The sequence below is a fragment of the Trichomonascus vanleenenianus genome (genome assembly GCF_965637985.1).
Source record: "Trichomonascus vanleenenianus strain CLIB 3782 genome assembly, contig: TRVA0_075S, whole genome shotgun sequence".
NCBI classification, from domain to species: domain Eukaryota; kingdom Fungi; phylum Ascomycota; class Dipodascomycetes; order Dipodascales; family Trichomonascaceae; genus Blastobotrys; species Blastobotrys vanleenenianus.
Window position 1 is genome coordinate 1 of NW_027481812.1, and position 17,966 is coordinate 17,966.

The window sequence follows — 17,966 nt, forward strand, 5'->3', positions numbered from 1 at the left end:
TTCCTCAGCGCCGAGGCGTTAATGGCACGAGGGAAAACCCTTTCTTCTAGAGCAAGAACAGGTGGAACATCATAGATGACACCGCTCCCGCAAAATACCGGGGAAAAGACCTGTGCCAGCCACCCATTACGACGGTAGTGATGGACTATATTACCACAAAGGAGGGGGATGCAATTTAGGATAAGCCTCTGTTAGGCCATTGCAACTGTAAATTGATTTGGAGAAGAAGAGGTTCGATTCTTCTGTATTCCGCAGATGCGAGAAGGACTGCAAATCTTGATTATGGAAGCGGTGCGGAGTCTGTTAACGCTTAAAATGACAGTTTACGTTGATAGGCCGGCGAATTATGCTGGGAATATAGTGAGCTAGTAGCTCATGGTGGAAATTGGAACTGGAAGAGAACACGCCGCCATAGGAGACTGATCTTACGGACGTAGTGGCGGAAGCGATCAGTAGGAGCCATCAGGGCGTAATCAAAGCCATTAGATGGATGTGACCACATGAAAGCAATTGCCCGAGTAAAAATCTGTTGCTCCGATAGGACGGAGACGGCATTGGAATCTGCGATTGACATTGAGGCGCGCGGGGGCACGGAATGTGCCAATTGTGAGAGAGTGGCAATCCCAAAGAATGCGAGGAATGCTTTGAATTATCAGGCAACTAGCTGTGTTTTGTGGAAGTTCGAAGGACCGCTACATCGGTTGGCTTGCGAATTAAGTTCTCTGGAAGTGACAAGGTATGCTGCTGGGCACTGAGATAGAAAGAGCGCGCTGGGCAGCGGAGACCCATATGACAGGCAGTGTGGATATGCAGCTAGACAAGATGGCCGAAATAGATTCGATTCCGTCATAAAGGTCCTTGAAAATGGGCCTGAGAGTACTGACCCAGAAATGGATGATTTGACTCGAGTCGACTTATTGCCCAGCGTAGTTTGAGCTGAGAGCATTCGACAACATTACAGGTGAATAAAGAATCGACAGACGTCGAACAGGCATGGAAGAATGGATTGCCGGCATGAGAGAGCACGGTTGGAATACAAGACGGTAGAAAAGGCACCTACACGATGTGGCGATAGTGGTGATGTCAGTCGGCTAAGCTGGATTAGCCATAAACCCAATTCGTAGCTCCGTAATGCAAGAGCTGAGCCCCGGTTCTGGTTGAGACTCATGAGCACCTAGGTAGCCCTAGATTTTTCACGCCGTATGGGGCATTGGCGAGGCGAATGGGCCTGGGACAGGTAATGGTAACACGGAGGAGCGACAGTACTGTAACGTCGCCAATGATCGGGACTATGACAGTATCGACATTTATCACTTGCGTCTGAACCACGCGGAGGGGCCTGGATAGGGGAGTTCTTGGGATAGACCACGTCAATGGTGTACAAGGGAAGGTGCCCGGATATAAACTCTTGGAAGCAAACCACGTTGATAGTTGTGGACTGGTGCTACACTAACAATGAAGGCTTTTGATTTGTCAAAGAAAGCCTTGGCGTCAGAGGGAGCAACATAGCCGTCGGTAGGGGGTCATTATTGTTCTGAGTATACTCTTCCATCTCGCGGACATAGTCGGAAGAGGGAGGATCACAGATAGAAACCTTGCCAAGCGTGGGAAGAGTCACAGGCTGAGCGATGGTCGCATGATAGAAGTCATAAAAATCCTCATCTACAATGTACCGGTAGCACATCAATCGCACATATAGGATCAAGATTGTGACGGATCTTGACCCAAGGTGGGACACCCTGCCACTAGCCTGGTAAACTTCAAGAGCTAGCGTATTGATCAATTGCCTGACAGATGGCAGCCTGAGTCTTGCTGAGGTGCTCTGGAAGTTAGATCTCCAACTTCATCGCAATTAAACATATACCGCGTCCTCGATGAGATTGGCGGACCTTTAGGGACGTATTTAGACTCATTTCATATATAATTTCCAGTCATTTCAATCTACCGGTACCGTATACTTGCTTAAATTAATTCACCATACCGTATACATATATAAGTTAACTCAATTGCAATATCAATTGAAATGACATCGATCGTGCGCAATTGATATAACCGGTAATAATTAGTTAACTAACGTATACTTCGTAATTATAATTAAGTAATTAAGCGCGCTAAAAATGAACCACTCTTGAGAGTGGTGATGGTATTTGATTCGACCCAGGATCGAACTGGGGACGTTCTGCGTGTTAAGCAGATGCCATGACCAACTAGACCATCGAACCGCAACTGAAAAGTTTTTTACCCGCTCAGTGTTAAGATGTATTTTTAATTAGTCAGAATTTACGTAATCTTATAGCGTGGTATTATGTAAATTTTCAGGGGATTGGAGTAATAATGCACGGCGCATTACATAATCAATGACTCGAAAAGATTTTACGGAAACTCCTGCGCAGTCGCAGTAACTGTCTCTTCCTTAATATTGCTGCATCTCGGCAGTTCCGAAGTCCTTTATATAGGGACCTGAAAGTACAAGATGTTAACTTCCACAAGACAAAGTGTCTAGGGTGAGAACAGGGTACGCAGAATATCTAAGTGCAAAGTTAACAATAGTTCACAGAATCAAAGGTAAACCAAAACGTAATAACAATAACAGCACACTTCAAAGAGTAGATGGGCAATTGCCTACGGCTACCTGATATGTTGTAGATCAAACACGTAGTAATACTGGAGTGTTCACAATTGAAACGGTGAAGAAAGGAGAAAAAGAGAATAAATGAATCGTCTGTATTTCGAGCTCGTTGCGACTGTGTAGAAAAAGAGAAAACAGAGGGAATGGTACCCTTATAATGGAGACTGACTTCGAGACGGCGATAGTGCGTTCGTGCGTTCCGAGGATTTAGCGCGATCATAGGAGTCTACCTCTCTGATCATACCCTTCAGAAGTTCCCCCCTGCTTTGGCGTATGACTCAAAGTATATCCTGGTGCTTTCTTCTCTCGAGCCCCACAAGCTGTATCTATGGCCATTGTTAATTGCTGAGTAATTTTTGGTCAACCATGGGCTATAACGATCGATGCGGCTTAAGCCGCAGGTAGTGAGGCTGAGCGAAGTTTGAAACAAGCCCATGGTATTAAAGGAATATCAACAAACTATCATTCAAGTCAACAGGAAATATATATACAAGCCGTAGCATGTGGTAGCTTTCATATATACCAATCCCCAACGACAAATGCATATTTCCACGTGAATATTCCTTCAATACCTGCACCGTGATGAAAGGTAATGATAAGCTAGTGTAGCAGGAAGCAATACATCGGCAGGCCGCCCCGCAAAGGTGATGGCGGAGCTGGTGCATACTAATTCTGGAGTGCCTGTGTCTGTCGTGTATAGCGTTCGGTTAAGCCCCACTTTCGGCTCTTGCACTAGCTAGGGGCAGACCGCAGGGGTTAAGAGCCCTACCGAGTGTAGTACAGTAGCTCAAGCTATCAAGCTTTAGCCAGTGGAGACGCAGTGGAGACTATATTACGCTGTGGGAAATATATAAACAAGGCATGCACTAATAATGCTGTCCATTTCTAAGGATGGCTGAGCGACATTCGACTGCTGTAATTGTTGGAGCCGGCTTCTCTGGCCTGGCCTCTGCAATCACCCTCAAGGACCACTTTAAGACTACCGATTTCGTAATTTTTGAGAAACACAATGGCGTAGGCGGCACCTGGTATGCTAACAGGTACCCAGGATGCTCCAGTGATGTTCCAGCTCCATGGTACTCGCTTTCGACAGATCTCAATCCAGACTGGACAGAGGCTACTCCACCGTATGACGAAATGCAACACTACCTCGAAGGCGTAGTGGAGAACCACGGACTGGAAGATAACATTAAGTTCCAACACTCCGTGCTTGGGCTTGACTGGGACGACGACAAGAAGATCTGGAGAAGCCGGATCAAGAATGATGCTACCGGAGAGATTTACGAGCACACGTCTAAACTCGCTTTTCTATGCCAGGGATTTCTTGTCTACCCGAACGAATTCAATATCGAAGGACTCAAAGACAAGTTCCAAGGAGAGTACATGCACTCCGGTTATTGGCGGTCCGAAGTTGACCTCAAGGACAAGAACATTGTAGTTGTTGGCAATGGCTGCTCCGCGTGCCAGCTGGTGCCGGAAATTCTTGACGAGTCGAAGCAAATTGTCCAGCTGATCCGAAGTACTCATTGGCTATACCCGTATTTCAGTCGTAAGCTGTTTGCGGCGTACCAGCGGTTCTGGAGCAGGAGCATCTTGCGAATGAAGATATACCGGTTCCTAACGTTCTTGTTCTCCGAGCTCAAGGCGCCGTACTTCAATGCACGGAACCCTTTCTCAGGTATTGCCGAGTGGTACTTCTCGCGGATTTCCATGGCTCACATGCGCAAGAACATCCCAGAGAAATACCATGAGCTTCTCATCCCCAAATTCAAGTTCGGATGTAAGCGAATGGTCATTGATCGAAAGTATACGGAGGCGCTACATAGCGAGAAGCTCAGCGTCATCAAGGAGGACATTGTTCGCGTCAGTGAACGCCATGTCCACACATCAGCAGGCAATTCGTATCCAGCAGATGTTCTTATTGCGGCGAATGGCTACAACTTGCGGAAAAGCATGTATAATATCCCAATTAAGGGGATTGACAAGTCGCGGACTGTTCAGGAGAAATGGGACGATGAGGGAATTTCGGCGTATGAGACCATTCTCATTGACGGCTGCCCGAATATGTTTATGATTGCCGGGCCGAACTCTGCCACAGGCCACTCGAGTGTGGTTCTGGCCATTGAGAATGCCCAGAGTTATATCAAGAAAGTGGCTAAGCCGGTTATTGAGGGGTCTGCTGTGACGGTCTGCGTCAAGCACGAGGCGTATCAGAATTGGAAGAGTACCATCCAGGATGCACTGAAGAATACTGTTTTCTCAACTCCGTATGGCGGGTGTGTTTCGTGGTATGCCAACGAGAAGGGCAATTCTACGACGTATCCGTGGAGCCAATTGACTTTCTGGTGGAGAATGAATCGGCCCAAGTGGGGCGATTTGGCTATCAATTAGCCAGTTTCTCTTTGATTAACATTAATTTCGATTTGACCTGATATCAATTGTCTGGTTACCTGACATTAAATAGAACTTTACTTTGTTATCTGTCTCCTGGAAATGTTGTTTATTTCCCGCTACTGGATTCAATGACTCAAGGCTACTAACTACCTATGATGATCTAACCGAATGACGTTCTTAATGTACTTGGCATCTCTATTTTAGACATTAATAACTTTAAGCAATTCAATTGATGAAGAAGCACACAGTGGTTCTTACACTGTAATCACTTTGCATACCAGTATCTAGGTACTGTAATTGATGCTATCAGGTGTTCACATCAAGTGCCATACCTTGTAATTGAGATTCACGATATGAAGCTCAAAATAATGGCGTTTTATAGCTAAAGTTCAGAATCTGACCAATTGCATTTCTTTTAACAGTATCTATATTATTACGGCAGAATCATTTACAGACGACCAGGTAGAGTTCCACGGTACCCGAAACCTTGTACCATTCAGCGTTAATACCAATTGAACGATACCGAAATATAAACAAATTGGTCAGTATGGCACTAATAAGTCAATTATCGTTGCCATTATGCCAATTTTATATTGTTAATTACCGAAAAGATAAATTGTTGGCCGATCGTTAATACCGCATATCAGCCGCGCGGGACTCGAAAAGATACGACATAATGGGAGTTTTTCAGATCATTTCAACCTCAAAACCTACCAGTGATACTAACGACTTAACATCTAAAATGAGTGTACGTTATGAGGCATTCCATAATCTAATCAAGGCTAACGAATCCAGAACTACTCAGAGCTAATAAATCTCACCAACAAAGGTAAGTCAACCCTTTTTATGTCTTAATGAATAGAGGACTAACGACCCGGTCAGAAGCGGAGAGCTTTGAAAAACAATTCTTCAAAGCACTGGACATATACCGCGAGAACCTGTTCAAGTTCATGACTGCAGATGCCCCGATTGTATGGAACGGAACCCCCATCCCAGGTGGTGAGTCCTTTATCCAAATGTACAACAACATGCCCCAGACCCGGCACGAGGTGACAGACTTCAACGCCCAGCCACTGCCCAATAGCTCTGCCAACCAGCTGAACATGATGCTCCAGGCCTCTGGAAAGGTCACCTTTGGCAGCGAACGAGGCAAGAACCTGCATGCCTTCTCGTGCACCTTGTTTTTGAAAAAAGAGCCGTCGGCGTCGGAGGCCAAGATCACTTCCATGACTTATCGATTGGTCCACAAACCTCACGACAGTACGGTCCAAATGTAACGGAACCGTCCAAGCAATGTAACGAATAGACCCATGTCAGTACCCCTGATAGGAAAGATCGATCGGAGCCCTCGGCAGCCTGCACTTATCCGGACATGAAATCCCGGCCTAAGATGCACTCCATCTCCCAACTTTTCATCTGATTTCCGACAACCCCCCTTATATCTCCATTAATCCCCCTTTCGCAGTCCATCATTTGAGTAGCCCCAGCTAGTCCGTAGATATCATGCCGTCGCATATCCTTGACGCCAAGGTCACACACTCGGGACTTACTCTGGAAGGAGCGACAAAACACTCGCGCTCCGCGTGTGTGCCGACTGGATCGGCCGGCCCGGAGAAGATCCCGTTTAAAAACGTTCTGTGGATAGATAAGCTCGAGTCTGAGCACGACCGTGATGGCGCATCCGTGTTCGAATTGGCCTATGCCAAGCAGGGTAAAGCATTCCACTATACCCCGAAGATAGTCCACGTGACAATCCACCACGGGCACACGAACGAGGATGAGAACGTCGAAGCGCGGATTCTTGACGAAGCCTACCAGGATGCCAAGCCGCAGAAGCGGCTGCTTATACTGATTAACCCTCATGGTGGGCAGGGCAAGGCTGAGGCTATTTACCGGAAACACTGTGCGCCGATGCTGGCTGCGGCTCGATGCAAACCCACCGTAATTAAGACCACACACCGGTATCACGCCCAGGAGATTGCAGAAGCGCTTAAAATTGAAGACTACGATGCAATTGTGTGCTGTTCCGGGGACGGGATCCCCCATGAAGTGATCAATGGGTTCGCGCGGCGTAATGATGGTCTGGGCGCCCGAGCCCTTAAAGAGATCCCTATTTGCCAGCTGCCGTGTGGTTCAGGAAATTCCATGGCAGTGTCGCTCAACGGCACTCCCTCGCCTGACGAGGCGACCCTCAACATTATCAAGGGCAAGCCCATGCCAATAGACCTCATGAACTTGTCTCAAGGTGATAAACACCGAACACTGTCGTTTTTGAGCCAAACATACGGAGTAGTAGCGGACGCTGACCTGGGGACTGAGAGTATGCGCTGGATGGGCGGTACGCGGTTCATTGTGGGCACGCTACAGCGGATCATGGCCCGAACGGCCTACCCGTGCGAGGTGTACATCAAGTATGCGCGGGAAGCAAAACAAGATGTAGACAAGCACTACAAGACGGAGTCGCGTAGATTCGAAGAGGAGAGTAGATCTGGCAAGCTCGTGAACGAATCGAGTCCTGTTGCTTCCGCGGCTTCGTCTTCAGCCAGACCTGGTGAAGAGCTTGTCGCAGTGAGGTATGGCACTGTCAAAGATCCGATTCCAGAGGACTGGACCAAGATTGACAGCCCCAAGCTGGCCATGTTCTATGTAGGCAAAATGCCATGGGTGTCTGCAGATGCTCTCATGTTCCCTGCGACTCTCCCTTGCGACGGCATGCTGGATCTGGTTATGTTTGATAATACGCTGGGGAGAATGAAGTCGTTAGATTTGCTGACTAAAGTAGAGCATGGCGAGCATTTCCACTTGGATTCGGTGCAGTATTCGAAGATAGAGGCGTACCGGCTGGTGCCGAAGATTCCGTCTGGTTATTTGTCTATTGATGGCGAGTCGTTCCCGTTCGAGCCTTTCCAGGTGGAGGTGCTCAAGGGGGCCGGGTGCCTGCTTTCAGCGACGGGCACATATGCTCCTACTAACCTTCATCATTGCCATGCAAATAACCGTTAATTTACTAATTATTAAGTCCGCGTGTTATATAATAGTACTACGCGTAGTGGAGCCCCGAGGTTACTCCAACCTTGGTTGTTATTCGAGGGCCAGCCCTCGAGCTCCCGTAGTTGGGGGCTCTGCCCCCAAACCCCCTGTCACAATCAACCAATCCTCAGCGGAGCGGAGCCCCAGGGGGGTTTGGGGGTACAACTGTTGCTGTTGGCCAATTGGGTTGGACGGAGCTCCAATTCCTCCAATTGGCTTTCAAACGCTTATCAACTGCAATTCCTCCAATTGAACCTACTGCAATTGACTGTTCTATAGATTTCTGAGCCGGGGCCTAATATAGCTTAGGAGTACTTCGGGAAGATCGCTAGTCTACTGCTATCTGGTGATGTAGCCAATTAACTATTTACAATTTTTTTGGAACTTTTTTGTACTTGGAAGGTGAAATTTTGAAGGCTTATATAGTAGCCTATATTGATGGTTGACTGTGATGGCATCGGAACCGATTTTGATGGTGACCAGTTACGGCCTACAATTTTCGTACGTAGTGTTGTAATGCATAGCCTTGTTTAGAGATTGAACGGCTCTCTAGTTCATATAATAAGTGATAATAAATATTAGTAACTTGTAGGTTAAGATACATTGGAAGTATTATCTTGCTATTAGACTTTTTTTAGTATACTGTTCAATGGATATCTAACGTGCTTCCTACTGCTATAAACCGCATTGCCTGTGGAGTTGTGTAACAATAAATTGTTACAGCCGTACGTATGTTTAACGATCCTTGCAAGAGCTGTAACAAAATTGACCTCCCCGGAAAGAAGTAACACCGTCACTGCAGCGTAATGATGACAATACACTATCAAATGTTACCAGTAGTGGTTAGAAAATTAGAACGCAGGAGAATATTGCGTCAATTGCACGATAAAGAAGTGGATTAACTACTTGTCCTCTAATTGCACCAATATAAGTAGCATCAATACCGGCCATTAGTGTATACAATTTTCAATCATGCTGAAAGACCATAAAATAATACCGACTCGACAATCGAATAAGATTCCAGCTACGCTTTTAAGCAAATCGTAAAATCATACCATACAAAAATAATATTTTAAACGACGTTCTTTTTATTACACATTTATTTCTTCTTCTCAGCCTCAGCCTCAGCCTTGTCCTTGGCTCGCTTCTCTCGGGCACCCAAGTGCTTCTTGTTGGCCCAAGATTCTCGCAGAGTTCGGTAAGCGTTAACGTTCTTGTCGTCAGCAGTGATGGCTCGGGTGCCAAGCTCAACTGGAGCCTGGGCAATTGGGAAGTTGGCAGCAACAGAAAGAGTCTGCTGGGCAGCCTTGATCTCCTCAGCAGAGGCATCGCCCTTCTTTGGCTTGCCAGCCTTTCGTGGGAAGACAATCAACTTAGCCTGGTACTCCTTCAGTCGGTTAACGTTGGTCTCGAAGGCCTCGACGCTTCGGTTTCGTCGTCGGTGGTCAACAGCAACACCAACGGTTCGGGCGTACTTAGCTGGAATGCCGGCAGCCTTGAGCTCCTCAAGAGTGAAGCCTCGGCCAGCTCGCACCTTTCGGTTATATCGGATGGTTGGGGCTCGGACAACTGGTCGCAGCAGGTCCAGTGGTCGTGGAGCAATGGCGGCAGCCTTCTGGGCTCGGGCAGTTCGTCGAGAAACCTTCTTGCCGGCCTGGTCGAAGTGCACTCGGACTCGCTCCTGCCAGTGCTTTCGGAAATGGTTCCGGATGATTTTGTAGTTCTTGGAGATGGCCATCTTTGGTTATATATTAAAACGGAACTGGTGTCGTCAGGTCAGTCACAGTCTCTCGACTTTCTTTCGAAAATGATGAAAAAAGATTTCCTCCTGCCAGGCCCTGCCAGGCGAGGCCCGCCCAGATCTCCCAACACCTACTTTTTTACCGTCCCGGAATGATTTTTCGCTCGGCCACCCTCCAAATTGGGAAAACCCCAGAGGGGGCGCGCACGCACACCACGCAAACTACCGGTGTGCGCAATACTGGGGCTATGAAAGAGCACGGAGGACTTCCTGGAACTAGGCGAGAATTCCACTGCCGCTGTTGACGCAGCAATTGTGAGGTGGAGTATAGTTTTTTGGCATTGCAAAGAATGGCTTATATCTGCTTAGAGCTGCTTTTAACAGCTGTACTTGCAAGGTGTTAGTACGAATTTTCCAGTATGAAAATTACGCCGCATAGGGTGACTGCTATTCCCTCTCCCAATATTGTGCACAGCCGTACGTAAGTAGTCAGCTTCATCCGGGGTAGTAGGGGAGGGGGAGATATACTGTAGGTAATTGATGAATCCGGGCTGGAGATTTTGTTTCGAGGGCCAGCCCTCGAGCTCCCGTAGCTCCGCTTCGCGGAGGGCTCTTCCATGGATAGGCAGTTATTGTTATTCCGTAGTCGAATAGCCTCTGGGAGGGAATCTGGTTCCTTCGGTTATCGGGGATGCTAAAGCCGCGCAGGGCTGAACTCATCAATTTAATTTTTCAGGGGGAAGGCTATCGCATGTATTCGTTCTTCATCGCTGAGCGTATGTGCAGGTAGTTAATACACCTGCAGGGAAGAGAACATCACATTGTAATGACATTGTTCAAAGTTCGATAAAATACGTTACATACTGCACTGTTAACATTGGTATCCTAGGGCGGGGGTTAGTGTTACAGATACATACTACAGCTGTTATATAACAGCAGCAACAGCAGTAGTAGTGGGGATAAATATTCATAACTCGTGTTGGCGGGTTCTTCTTATTTGGCCGTGGATGCCGTGGTGGTAGTAGAAGTGGGTGAACTAGACGAGGATGACTCCTCTATACTCAATTGCTCGTCCTTTTGACCTTCACTACTCCCGTTTTCCCCCACGGATTCCGACAACGGATACTTTCGTGGCCGCCCGCGGCCCTGGCCCGTGCCTTTTTCCTTTCTGCGCTTCTCCATTGGAGACTCACCTATTGGGTACTTCCTGGGCCTCCCACGGCCCCGTTTGGGCAATTCTTCACTAGGTTTTTCCTCTCTAATGGACTCTGACTCCACCACTACTTTCCGCGGCCTGCCGCGGCCCCGCTTGGGAATGAGCCCCAGCTCAATGCTCCTCAGTCTTATTTCCAAAGGCGATTCGCCCAGGGGATGTTTCCGCGGCCGACCTCTGCCTTTTCGCGCCTCAGATACAGCGGGTTGATCCTTGCTCTGATCTTTGGTTTCTCTGCTCTGCCGATCCTTGCTTGCGGGGGGCGCTTTTGGCTCTTTATTCGGCTCTTTTTTCTCCTTATCTGCATTGATTAGCTGACCGTGAAAACTCTGTGGGATGCGTTTTACTCACCTAGATTCTCCTCTAGATCGCTCATGCTTCAGGGTACTTAACGATTAGGTCCCCGTCAAAAAAATAAATACATTGTATTGGGATGAAACCTCCGGCCGCCGCACGACTGTCACCAACTGCTACCTACCGTACTTGGTGACTTACTAGCGGGTGATAGCAGCAAATGGAGCAAGTTAAATTCTTTAGGAAAACAAATAGAATAATGTTACAGGCTAGAAAGCTTTGTTCTCGTCATATGATTCATATCTTTTTATGGACCTTCATATCCTACTTTGGTCAATGAGATTTTATCGAGTAAAGAAATAACAGGTATGAGGAGATAATTGCCAGAATCTAGGTCAGTACATTTTGAGTCTAAATAAGTGTCTACCTTGCAGCAAGTCTAAGAGCATAAGATATCAAGCAATTAATAGACTCTGCTTCAGGTTAAAAGGCATCAATTGACTAGGGGACCTCCGCGAAGCGGAGCTACGGGAGCTCGAGGGCTGGCCCTCGAATACGTACTCGAAACCAAGTTCCCAATCCATGGCTAAAAACTGTGTGCGGAAAAAGCTTTGATAGTACATAAATGGCAATTGTTATATTCGCATAGACGGAGGCCGCTCTGGTCCGTAAAGAGGCTTTCGAGAGTCGGTTCGGCCGTACTTGTTGAAATCGCCAACAAGCCTCTGCCAGGACTGGTGCAGCTCGTGGTCCTTCTGGTGGATAAGACACTCCCCCTCGCAATCAGAATTGTGATGTTTCTCAATTCCACTAAGAATCTCGCCAAATGACATGCCCGTGATGCCGAACCCAAGAGTGTTTTTGAAGAACTCCGCAGAGCTTGTTTCGGGAAGCTCATTCTCATCATGCTGGTGCAACTTCGGAGAACACGACTCCAGCAGGCTTTGCACGAACTTGGAGCGATTGTTGTCGTCGAGCTTCTCACCCATTTCTTCCGCCGCTTTAGCCAGAGTTGGGTACTCAGGGAGCAGCTTGCCATTGTTTAAGCTCTTTGCTGGAGTCTCCTTATCCTTGGTCGCTTTCTGCTGCTCGGACATCTTCGACATGATGGCGTCGAAAATCTTCTGAGGTACTTCGTCCTCTTTCTTGGGGACTTCGCCGATATCGATGGAATTCTCTTCTTCATCGTTGAGAACATTTTCATTGGGCCCAGTCTCCTGGCTTTTAGACTCGTACTGCTTTCCATTTGGCTTAACCTCCTGGGCTTTGGATAATTCCTGGCTTTCATTTGATTTAGTCTTCTCGATTTGGGGCATCTTCTGCTTTCCAAGCGACTCAGTCTCCCGGCTCTGAGAAGTCTCCTGTTTCTTCGGCGATTCCTCCTTCACAGCGCTGGGTTTCAACTGCTTTTCAACATTGGGCGCTTTCTCATGACTTCCATTGGGGGCCGATTCAGGCTTTTTGACATTGGCCTTGCCATTAGCCTTCCGCTCCAGCTCGTACTGCTCGATCATGCGCGTAAGCTCATTAATGCGCTCGTCCTGTTGCTTCACCATCTGGCCCAACGACGCAACAGTGCTGTATAGGTTCTTGGCCTCTTTCGAAAGGGTCTCACGATTGAGGATTTCCGCTTTGGCGTGCTGCAGCGTGGTGTTGGCTTCCTTCATCATCGCCTCCGCTGCAACGAGCTTAGACGTGGCAGCACTAATACTATTCGTTACAGTGGTGGCCTGAGGAGCACTGGAGTTCCGCTGTTGTTGCTGTGACAGCTCTGTAACCTGTGTGTGGAGAGCCTCAGCTCTCGCTCGGGCTATACTGGCCTCTTTCTTGTACTGATCGGCGCGAGCAAGGTAGACCTGACATTCAAGCTCCTTAGCCTTCATCTGGCCATCAAAATAACTTCTGCGTAATTCATACTGGCCCAGAAAGCGCTTCAAAGCGCCTTTTATCCCCTGGGCCTGCTTGGTTGTTGGATTTACAGTGTCAAGTTTGCGCCCCAGGTCCGTTATCAGCTCGTCCATTGCGTCCGTAAACGCTACAGTGTTAGCCATGTCCTTAGCCATAACGCTAGAGTCAATCTGGTCCCTTTTCTCTTTCAATCCGGCCTCGGCGGTTTTAATTACTGAAGATGTTGAGTCTTCTTCGGGCTTGGCCTCTTCAATGGCAGCCTTTTTCGTCTCCAGCTCCTTGACCTTCTTCATGAGCGCCCGACATATCTGTTCGAGCTTTATGCGCTTGATTAGTTCCTCCTGGAACGCCTTCCGGACCTTATTACGGTCGCTCTCCACTTCGATCCGAGCCTTTCGCATCTTCATGAATTCCACTTCCAGTCGGTTGACCTGCGCCTTGAGATTCCCGTAGTTGATAAAAAGCGAATTATAAACCTGGTGCATTGACGACGAAGGGTTTGCTATGCGATCCACGAGCTGCTTCCCGGCCAGCTCAATCTCCTCCAGAATGGCCTTCTGCTCGCAAAACTCGTTGTAAATCTCCTCGTCTAGGCCGGCGACAACCAGCTGCAGGATTTCGACAAGGTTCGAATCCTCGCGGTCTTCTTTGGCCAGCTCCTGTTGGTATGCCTTCCACGAATCGAGCCCCGTGAGCTGCTGGAACACTGCATTCTGGCGCGCCAGGAACTCCTCCTTGGGCATGAGTCCCGGATGGCCTACTGAATTGCTTGGATCCCACATTGGGGGCAGAGGTTTAGCTAGTCCCTGCGATATGGGCTTGCTGGGGTCGCGCAACTCTTCGGTGAAGGACGATTGTAAATGGCCCGCGGAGCGATTCTTCTCCACCAAATCTGCAAGTTCTGACGAGCCCGCTCGGTTCGACTCAGGCAGCTCAGCATTCATCTCGACGCTCCGCCTTATAGCGAATGCCGCAGAGGCCATGGCCTCGGCGAACGACTGTGTTGGAGCCTCGTTGATCGGGCCGGGTATGCGGTCCTTGGGTATCTTTCCCTCAGTCATTTATTGATATTCGCCATATACTGGCATATGTGACCCGTTAGGTGATATCAGGTCGATGTTAAGGACAAGGTTTGGCAGGCTAGAGCCCGTTTTTATGCAACGGTAAGGTGGTTTGTGTGGATTAGTGTGTGTGTAAGTGGTTTCCGAAGCCTCACTTCACAAATTTGTGCGCAGACCACAGTACAGTACTGGTCTACGATGGACCCACAACCCCACAAGTGCGTGATTTGTAAAATTATCTGTCATTATACTATGGAATATACGTGTTTCTAGCTACTTATCACAAAATCCTATAGTTGTGTGTGACCACCTCCCTCCGTCCAAAGGGGGAGAGGAACAATTGATGTAATATGTAATGTACAACTGCTATAGTCGCCTAGGAGTTAACCTCTTCCCACTCAGCGTTCTGTCGCAGTCCATTTTACTCTATTTCACCCCCTACCTTAATGAATTGTTAACGATATAATCAACGCATACGACCGTTTGCACATGCACTGACATGGAGGGGTGAAATCAAATATATGGCGAAGTGTCGGTGTGCGGCACTGCCTCAAATGTCGCCATGGCGGGATTTTGGCGCGTGCGCACGCGATGCGGACCCCCCGGATCTTCCGTCCGCCGAACCCGAACCCCAACCCGTACCCGACTTGGCGGGCCTCAACAGCTCGTAAAGCCGTCCCAGCCGGCATTTTTGCCCCCCCCCCTTAAGGTCCTCTTAGATACGATGAGTCTGAACACGCCGTCTCATACCCTCGATCGATTGGCCTTTGCTAAAGATTATCTGACGGAGAGCCGCTTTTTGGAGACATTTGTGTTTGTGCCACACGCCTTGCACGTTTAGAGGTTATATAGCAATTTAACAGGTATCTGCTGGTGAACTACCGACCTTGCCTGTCTGCCTGCATGGAGTATATGCGGAATGGAACGGTAGCCGAGAATTACATCTACTTTTTTTCCGTCTTACCTGTTGTTTATATACCCTATCTGTTCGTTTATTATTTTTCATACGGAAGGCTAGATTCATTCCGGTGTGCATGGACTTCTCCAATCACCTAAGGAGACGCCGCCATACACTAGATTTATATAAAACAAGCTATTACACCTTGTACTCTGTAATACCATTCTTTTAGCGGGCTTCAACCAACCTGCCAGTGGGATTATTGGTCGGTTGAAGACACTTAAATACCAACCTGCTAGCGGGATTAGTCGTCGAGATTGAAGATAGCGAACTACCAGCCTACTAGCGGTCGATTGAAGAAAGGGGATTACCTACTACAACAAGATTATTCATCGAGGATAGCGAAACCATACAATCTACCAAGTGAGATTATTCGAAGATAGTAAAGTTATTAGCCGAGTGATCTTGACTAGTGGACTGATCTGTTATAAATTGAACCGTAAAGTAAAAAAATACCACAGATTGAAGGATAAATAGTGGAAGATGACGCTGGCAGAGACGACGACCGAACTACGAAAGCGTCGTAATACCCACACGAGGGCCCCTTCGACCAACCCTCCAGACGGAGACAAACTCGAAGAAGTGCTGCTGTACAAACTCGACAACTTCCTGTATACCGTAGAATCTCGTCTCGACGAGATGGAGGAATATGGTCTCCAGAAACTCACCCAGGTCGACGAAAGCGTCCAGCACGCCTACGAGACCCTTGTCAAGGTGCGAAATGAAGTCATTGGAGAGGGCTGGCGTAAAGCCGAGGCGCTCCTAAAAGTCGTCGAAGACCAGCTGCCCATCCCCGAGACCAACCTTTCTGCCCGCATGGCCCAGGGAATAAGTTTCCTCGAGGAGCGCCTGGCACACATCGAGCACTCTTGCTTTGATGCTGTCGACGGAACCATGACCATTGGCATCCAGACGGCCTTGCAGGCTGCTAGCACAGGCCTGCTCACCTATGACCAGCTGCCGCTGCTGTGGCGCGACAATCCCTACATTCTCCGCGGGTACCGATTCAGCAAAGGGTACATGGACTGCGTCTCGTCGATTATCAAGGTCCATAACGAGACGTGCAACATCTGGACCCATCTCATTGGCCTCTTCGCCATGCTTGGCCTCGCGTTCTACCACTGGCCGACAACCCTCTCATGGTCGCAGGCGACGGCAATGGACAAGCTGACGATGGCGGTCTTCTTGGTGGCGGCCACAAAGTGCCTCGTCTGCTCCGTTATGTGGCACACATTCTGCTCGTACAGCAGACCTAAAATGAAGGAGAACTTTGCATGCATAGACTACACTGGCATCGTTATCCTTATCGCGGCATCCATCATGACTACAGAGTATGCCGCACTGTACTGCCGGCCGCTGGCACAGAGCGTCTACATGACCTCGACCGCCGTGTGCGGCCTCGTTGGGGCGTATTGCACGTGGAAGCCTGTGTTCAATAGTCCTGGAGGCAGGATGAAGCGACTCGTGTTCTTCATTAGCTTTGTGCTCGGCGGGCTGCTCGGGTTCGTCCATGCTGGGTACTTCCACGGGTTTGTCAATACCTTCTGGTTCTACTTCCCTGTGTTTAAGAGCGTGGCGTGCTATTCTTTGGGGGTCGTGGTTTACTCGACTCTGTTCCCGGAGCGATACTTCCCTGGTACCATCTTTGACTACTTTGGCATGTCCCATAACCTGTGGCACTTGGCCGTGTTTGGCGGTATTTACCTTCATTACACGGCGACAATCCATCTGCTCGAGAACGCGAGAGCCTACTCCTGTCCTGTGCATTAATTCTCTGCATCAGCTCTGTACTACTACTTTGTAGCGTCAGTTTACATATCTCCGCTAACAATTCACTTGCATTTTTCACATCTTCAATTCACGTGTCAGAGCCCAGGAAAGTTCCCATATCACTAGTGGACAGTTACGATAAGCGGGGCCTTTCACTTACTCGGAAAGTAAAACTACTGTATCTGAATTGTGATATGATTAGTTGCTACAATTCCCTGTAACTATGTGTGAAAAGGTTCCAGTAAAATCTATAACTTGATGTGGGTTCAAACAGGTTCAATTCAGCTTACAACCACCTTTGTTGGAGTCTCAATTTCACATAATTCTTCTGGGATTATATCTTCAATTATTCAAACGACTTAAATACATTGTATATGGCCATTTTGCCAATCTTTTTCAACTACAGGTATGATCCAGATATCAACTGTTACGAAATTAACTCTTGGAGTATTGGAAGGTGAATAATTAATTGTAACTACAAATGCTGCTTAACCAGCTTGATCAACTCCTCTCGTGGAGTGTCCTCACTTGGAGTGATGTATCGCTACGCAGGTTAGTACCCAGATGTAATCCCACACGTTGAACATACCTTCTTCAAAAAGTCCTTGATCTGATCGTCTGTCCACTGATCAACGTCAACCGTGGCCGGATCACCAGTGATTGGCTCCTCCTTGGCCACTGGCTTGGACTTCTTCTTGCCGGTGGCGGTGGCACTGCAGGACGGGCCAGCGAACGCCAAAGCAGTGGCAGTCACTACAATAGCCGCAAACGCCAGAGTAAGTGCCTTGGCATGTCTGTGAATAGTCTTATCTATCGAGGTCATTTTTTCCAAAAATACTGTAGTTAAATGGAAGAAGAGCTACCCGGCACAGTATGAGTTAAGCAGGTACGGTACTACGTGACTCCGCCGCATGGTGATGGCCGATCCGACCCAATCACCGTACATGGCTGCCAATTACGTGATTGAA

At 48.2% G+C, this 17,966-nt stretch overlaps 8 protein-coding genes and 1 non-coding gene across 9 annotated transcripts; 4 read left to right on the forward strand and 5 right to left on the reverse strand.

Moving 5' to 3' along the window:
• Window positions 1–2,148: 2,148 nt before the first annotated feature.
• tRNA-Val(AAC) lies at window positions 2,149–2,222 on the reverse strand. Its single transcript has one exon. It is a non-coding gene; the product is annotated as a tRNA-Val (tRNA).
• A 1,298-nt stretch (window positions 2,223–3,520) lies between these two features.
• TRVA0_075S00122 (flavin-containing monooxygenase) lies at window positions 3,521–5,020 on the forward strand (the record flags this gene model as incomplete). The annotated part of the gene is made up of 1 exon (XM_076687771.1): window positions 3,521–5,020. One exon carries the CDS (start codon window positions 3,521–3,523, stop codon window positions 5,018–5,020), a length of 1,500 nt encoding a protein of 499 aa, XP_076537980.1.
• A 745-nt stretch (window positions 5,021–5,765) lies between these two features.
• Window positions 5,766–6,300, forward strand: TRVA0_075S00144 (uncharacterized protein; the record flags this gene model as incomplete). The annotated part of the gene is made up of 3 exons (XM_076687772.1): window positions 5,766–5,771; window positions 5,819–5,852; window positions 5,906–6,300. The coding sequence occupies 3 exons, from the start codon at window positions 5,766–5,768 to the stop codon at window positions 6,298–6,300; spliced, it is 435 nt and encodes a 144-aa protein (XP_076537981.1).
• Window positions 6,301–6,526: 226 nt separating this feature from the next.
• Window positions 6,527–8,026, forward strand: LCB4 (sphingoid long chain base kinase 4; the record flags this gene model as incomplete). The annotated part of the gene is made up of 1 exon (XM_076687773.1): window positions 6,527–8,026. One exon carries the CDS (start codon window positions 6,527–6,529, stop codon window positions 8,024–8,026), a length of 1,500 nt encoding a protein of 499 aa, XP_076537982.1.
• Window positions 8,027–9,152: 1,126 nt separating this feature from the next.
• Window positions 9,153–9,791, reverse strand: RPL13B (60S ribosomal protein L13; the record flags this gene model as incomplete). The annotated part of the gene is made up of 1 exon (XM_076687774.1): window positions 9,153–9,791. One exon carries the CDS (start codon window positions 9,789–9,791, stop codon window positions 9,153–9,155), a length of 639 nt encoding a protein of 212 aa, XP_076537983.1.
• Window positions 9,792–10,787: 996 nt separating this feature from the next.
• On the reverse strand, window positions 10,788–11,383 carry TRVA0_075S00210 (uncharacterized protein; the record flags this gene model as incomplete). Its single annotated transcript, XM_076687775.1, has 2 exons — window positions 10,788–11,308; window positions 11,359–11,383. The coding sequence occupies 2 exons, from the start codon at window positions 11,381–11,383 to the stop codon at window positions 10,788–10,790; spliced, it is 546 nt and encodes a 181-aa protein (XP_076537984.1).
• Window positions 11,384–11,936: 553 nt separating this feature from the next.
• TRVA0_075S00232 (uncharacterized protein) lies at window positions 11,937–14,270 on the reverse strand (the record flags this gene model as incomplete). Its single annotated transcript, XM_076687776.1, has 1 exon — window positions 11,937–14,270. The coding sequence occupies one exon, from the start codon at window positions 14,268–14,270 to the stop codon at window positions 11,937–11,939; it is 2,334 nt and encodes a 777-aa protein (XP_076537985.1).
• A 1,441-nt stretch (window positions 14,271–15,711) lies between these two features.
• IZH3 (Izh3p) lies at window positions 15,712–16,998 on the forward strand (the record flags this gene model as incomplete). Its single annotated transcript, XM_076687777.1, has 1 exon — window positions 15,712–16,998. One exon carries the CDS (start codon window positions 15,712–15,714, stop codon window positions 16,996–16,998), a length of 1,287 nt encoding a protein of 428 aa, XP_076537986.1.
• A 475-nt stretch (window positions 16,999–17,473) lies between these two features.
• TRVA0_075S00276 (Ish1 domain-containing protein) lies at window positions 17,474–17,821 on the reverse strand (the record flags this gene model as incomplete). Its single annotated transcript, XM_076687778.1, has 2 exons — window positions 17,474–17,542; window positions 17,588–17,821. The coding sequence occupies 2 exons, from the start codon at window positions 17,819–17,821 to the stop codon at window positions 17,474–17,476; spliced, it is 303 nt and encodes a 100-aa protein (XP_076537987.1).
• Between the last annotated feature and the right edge of the window lie 145 nt (window positions 17,822–17,966).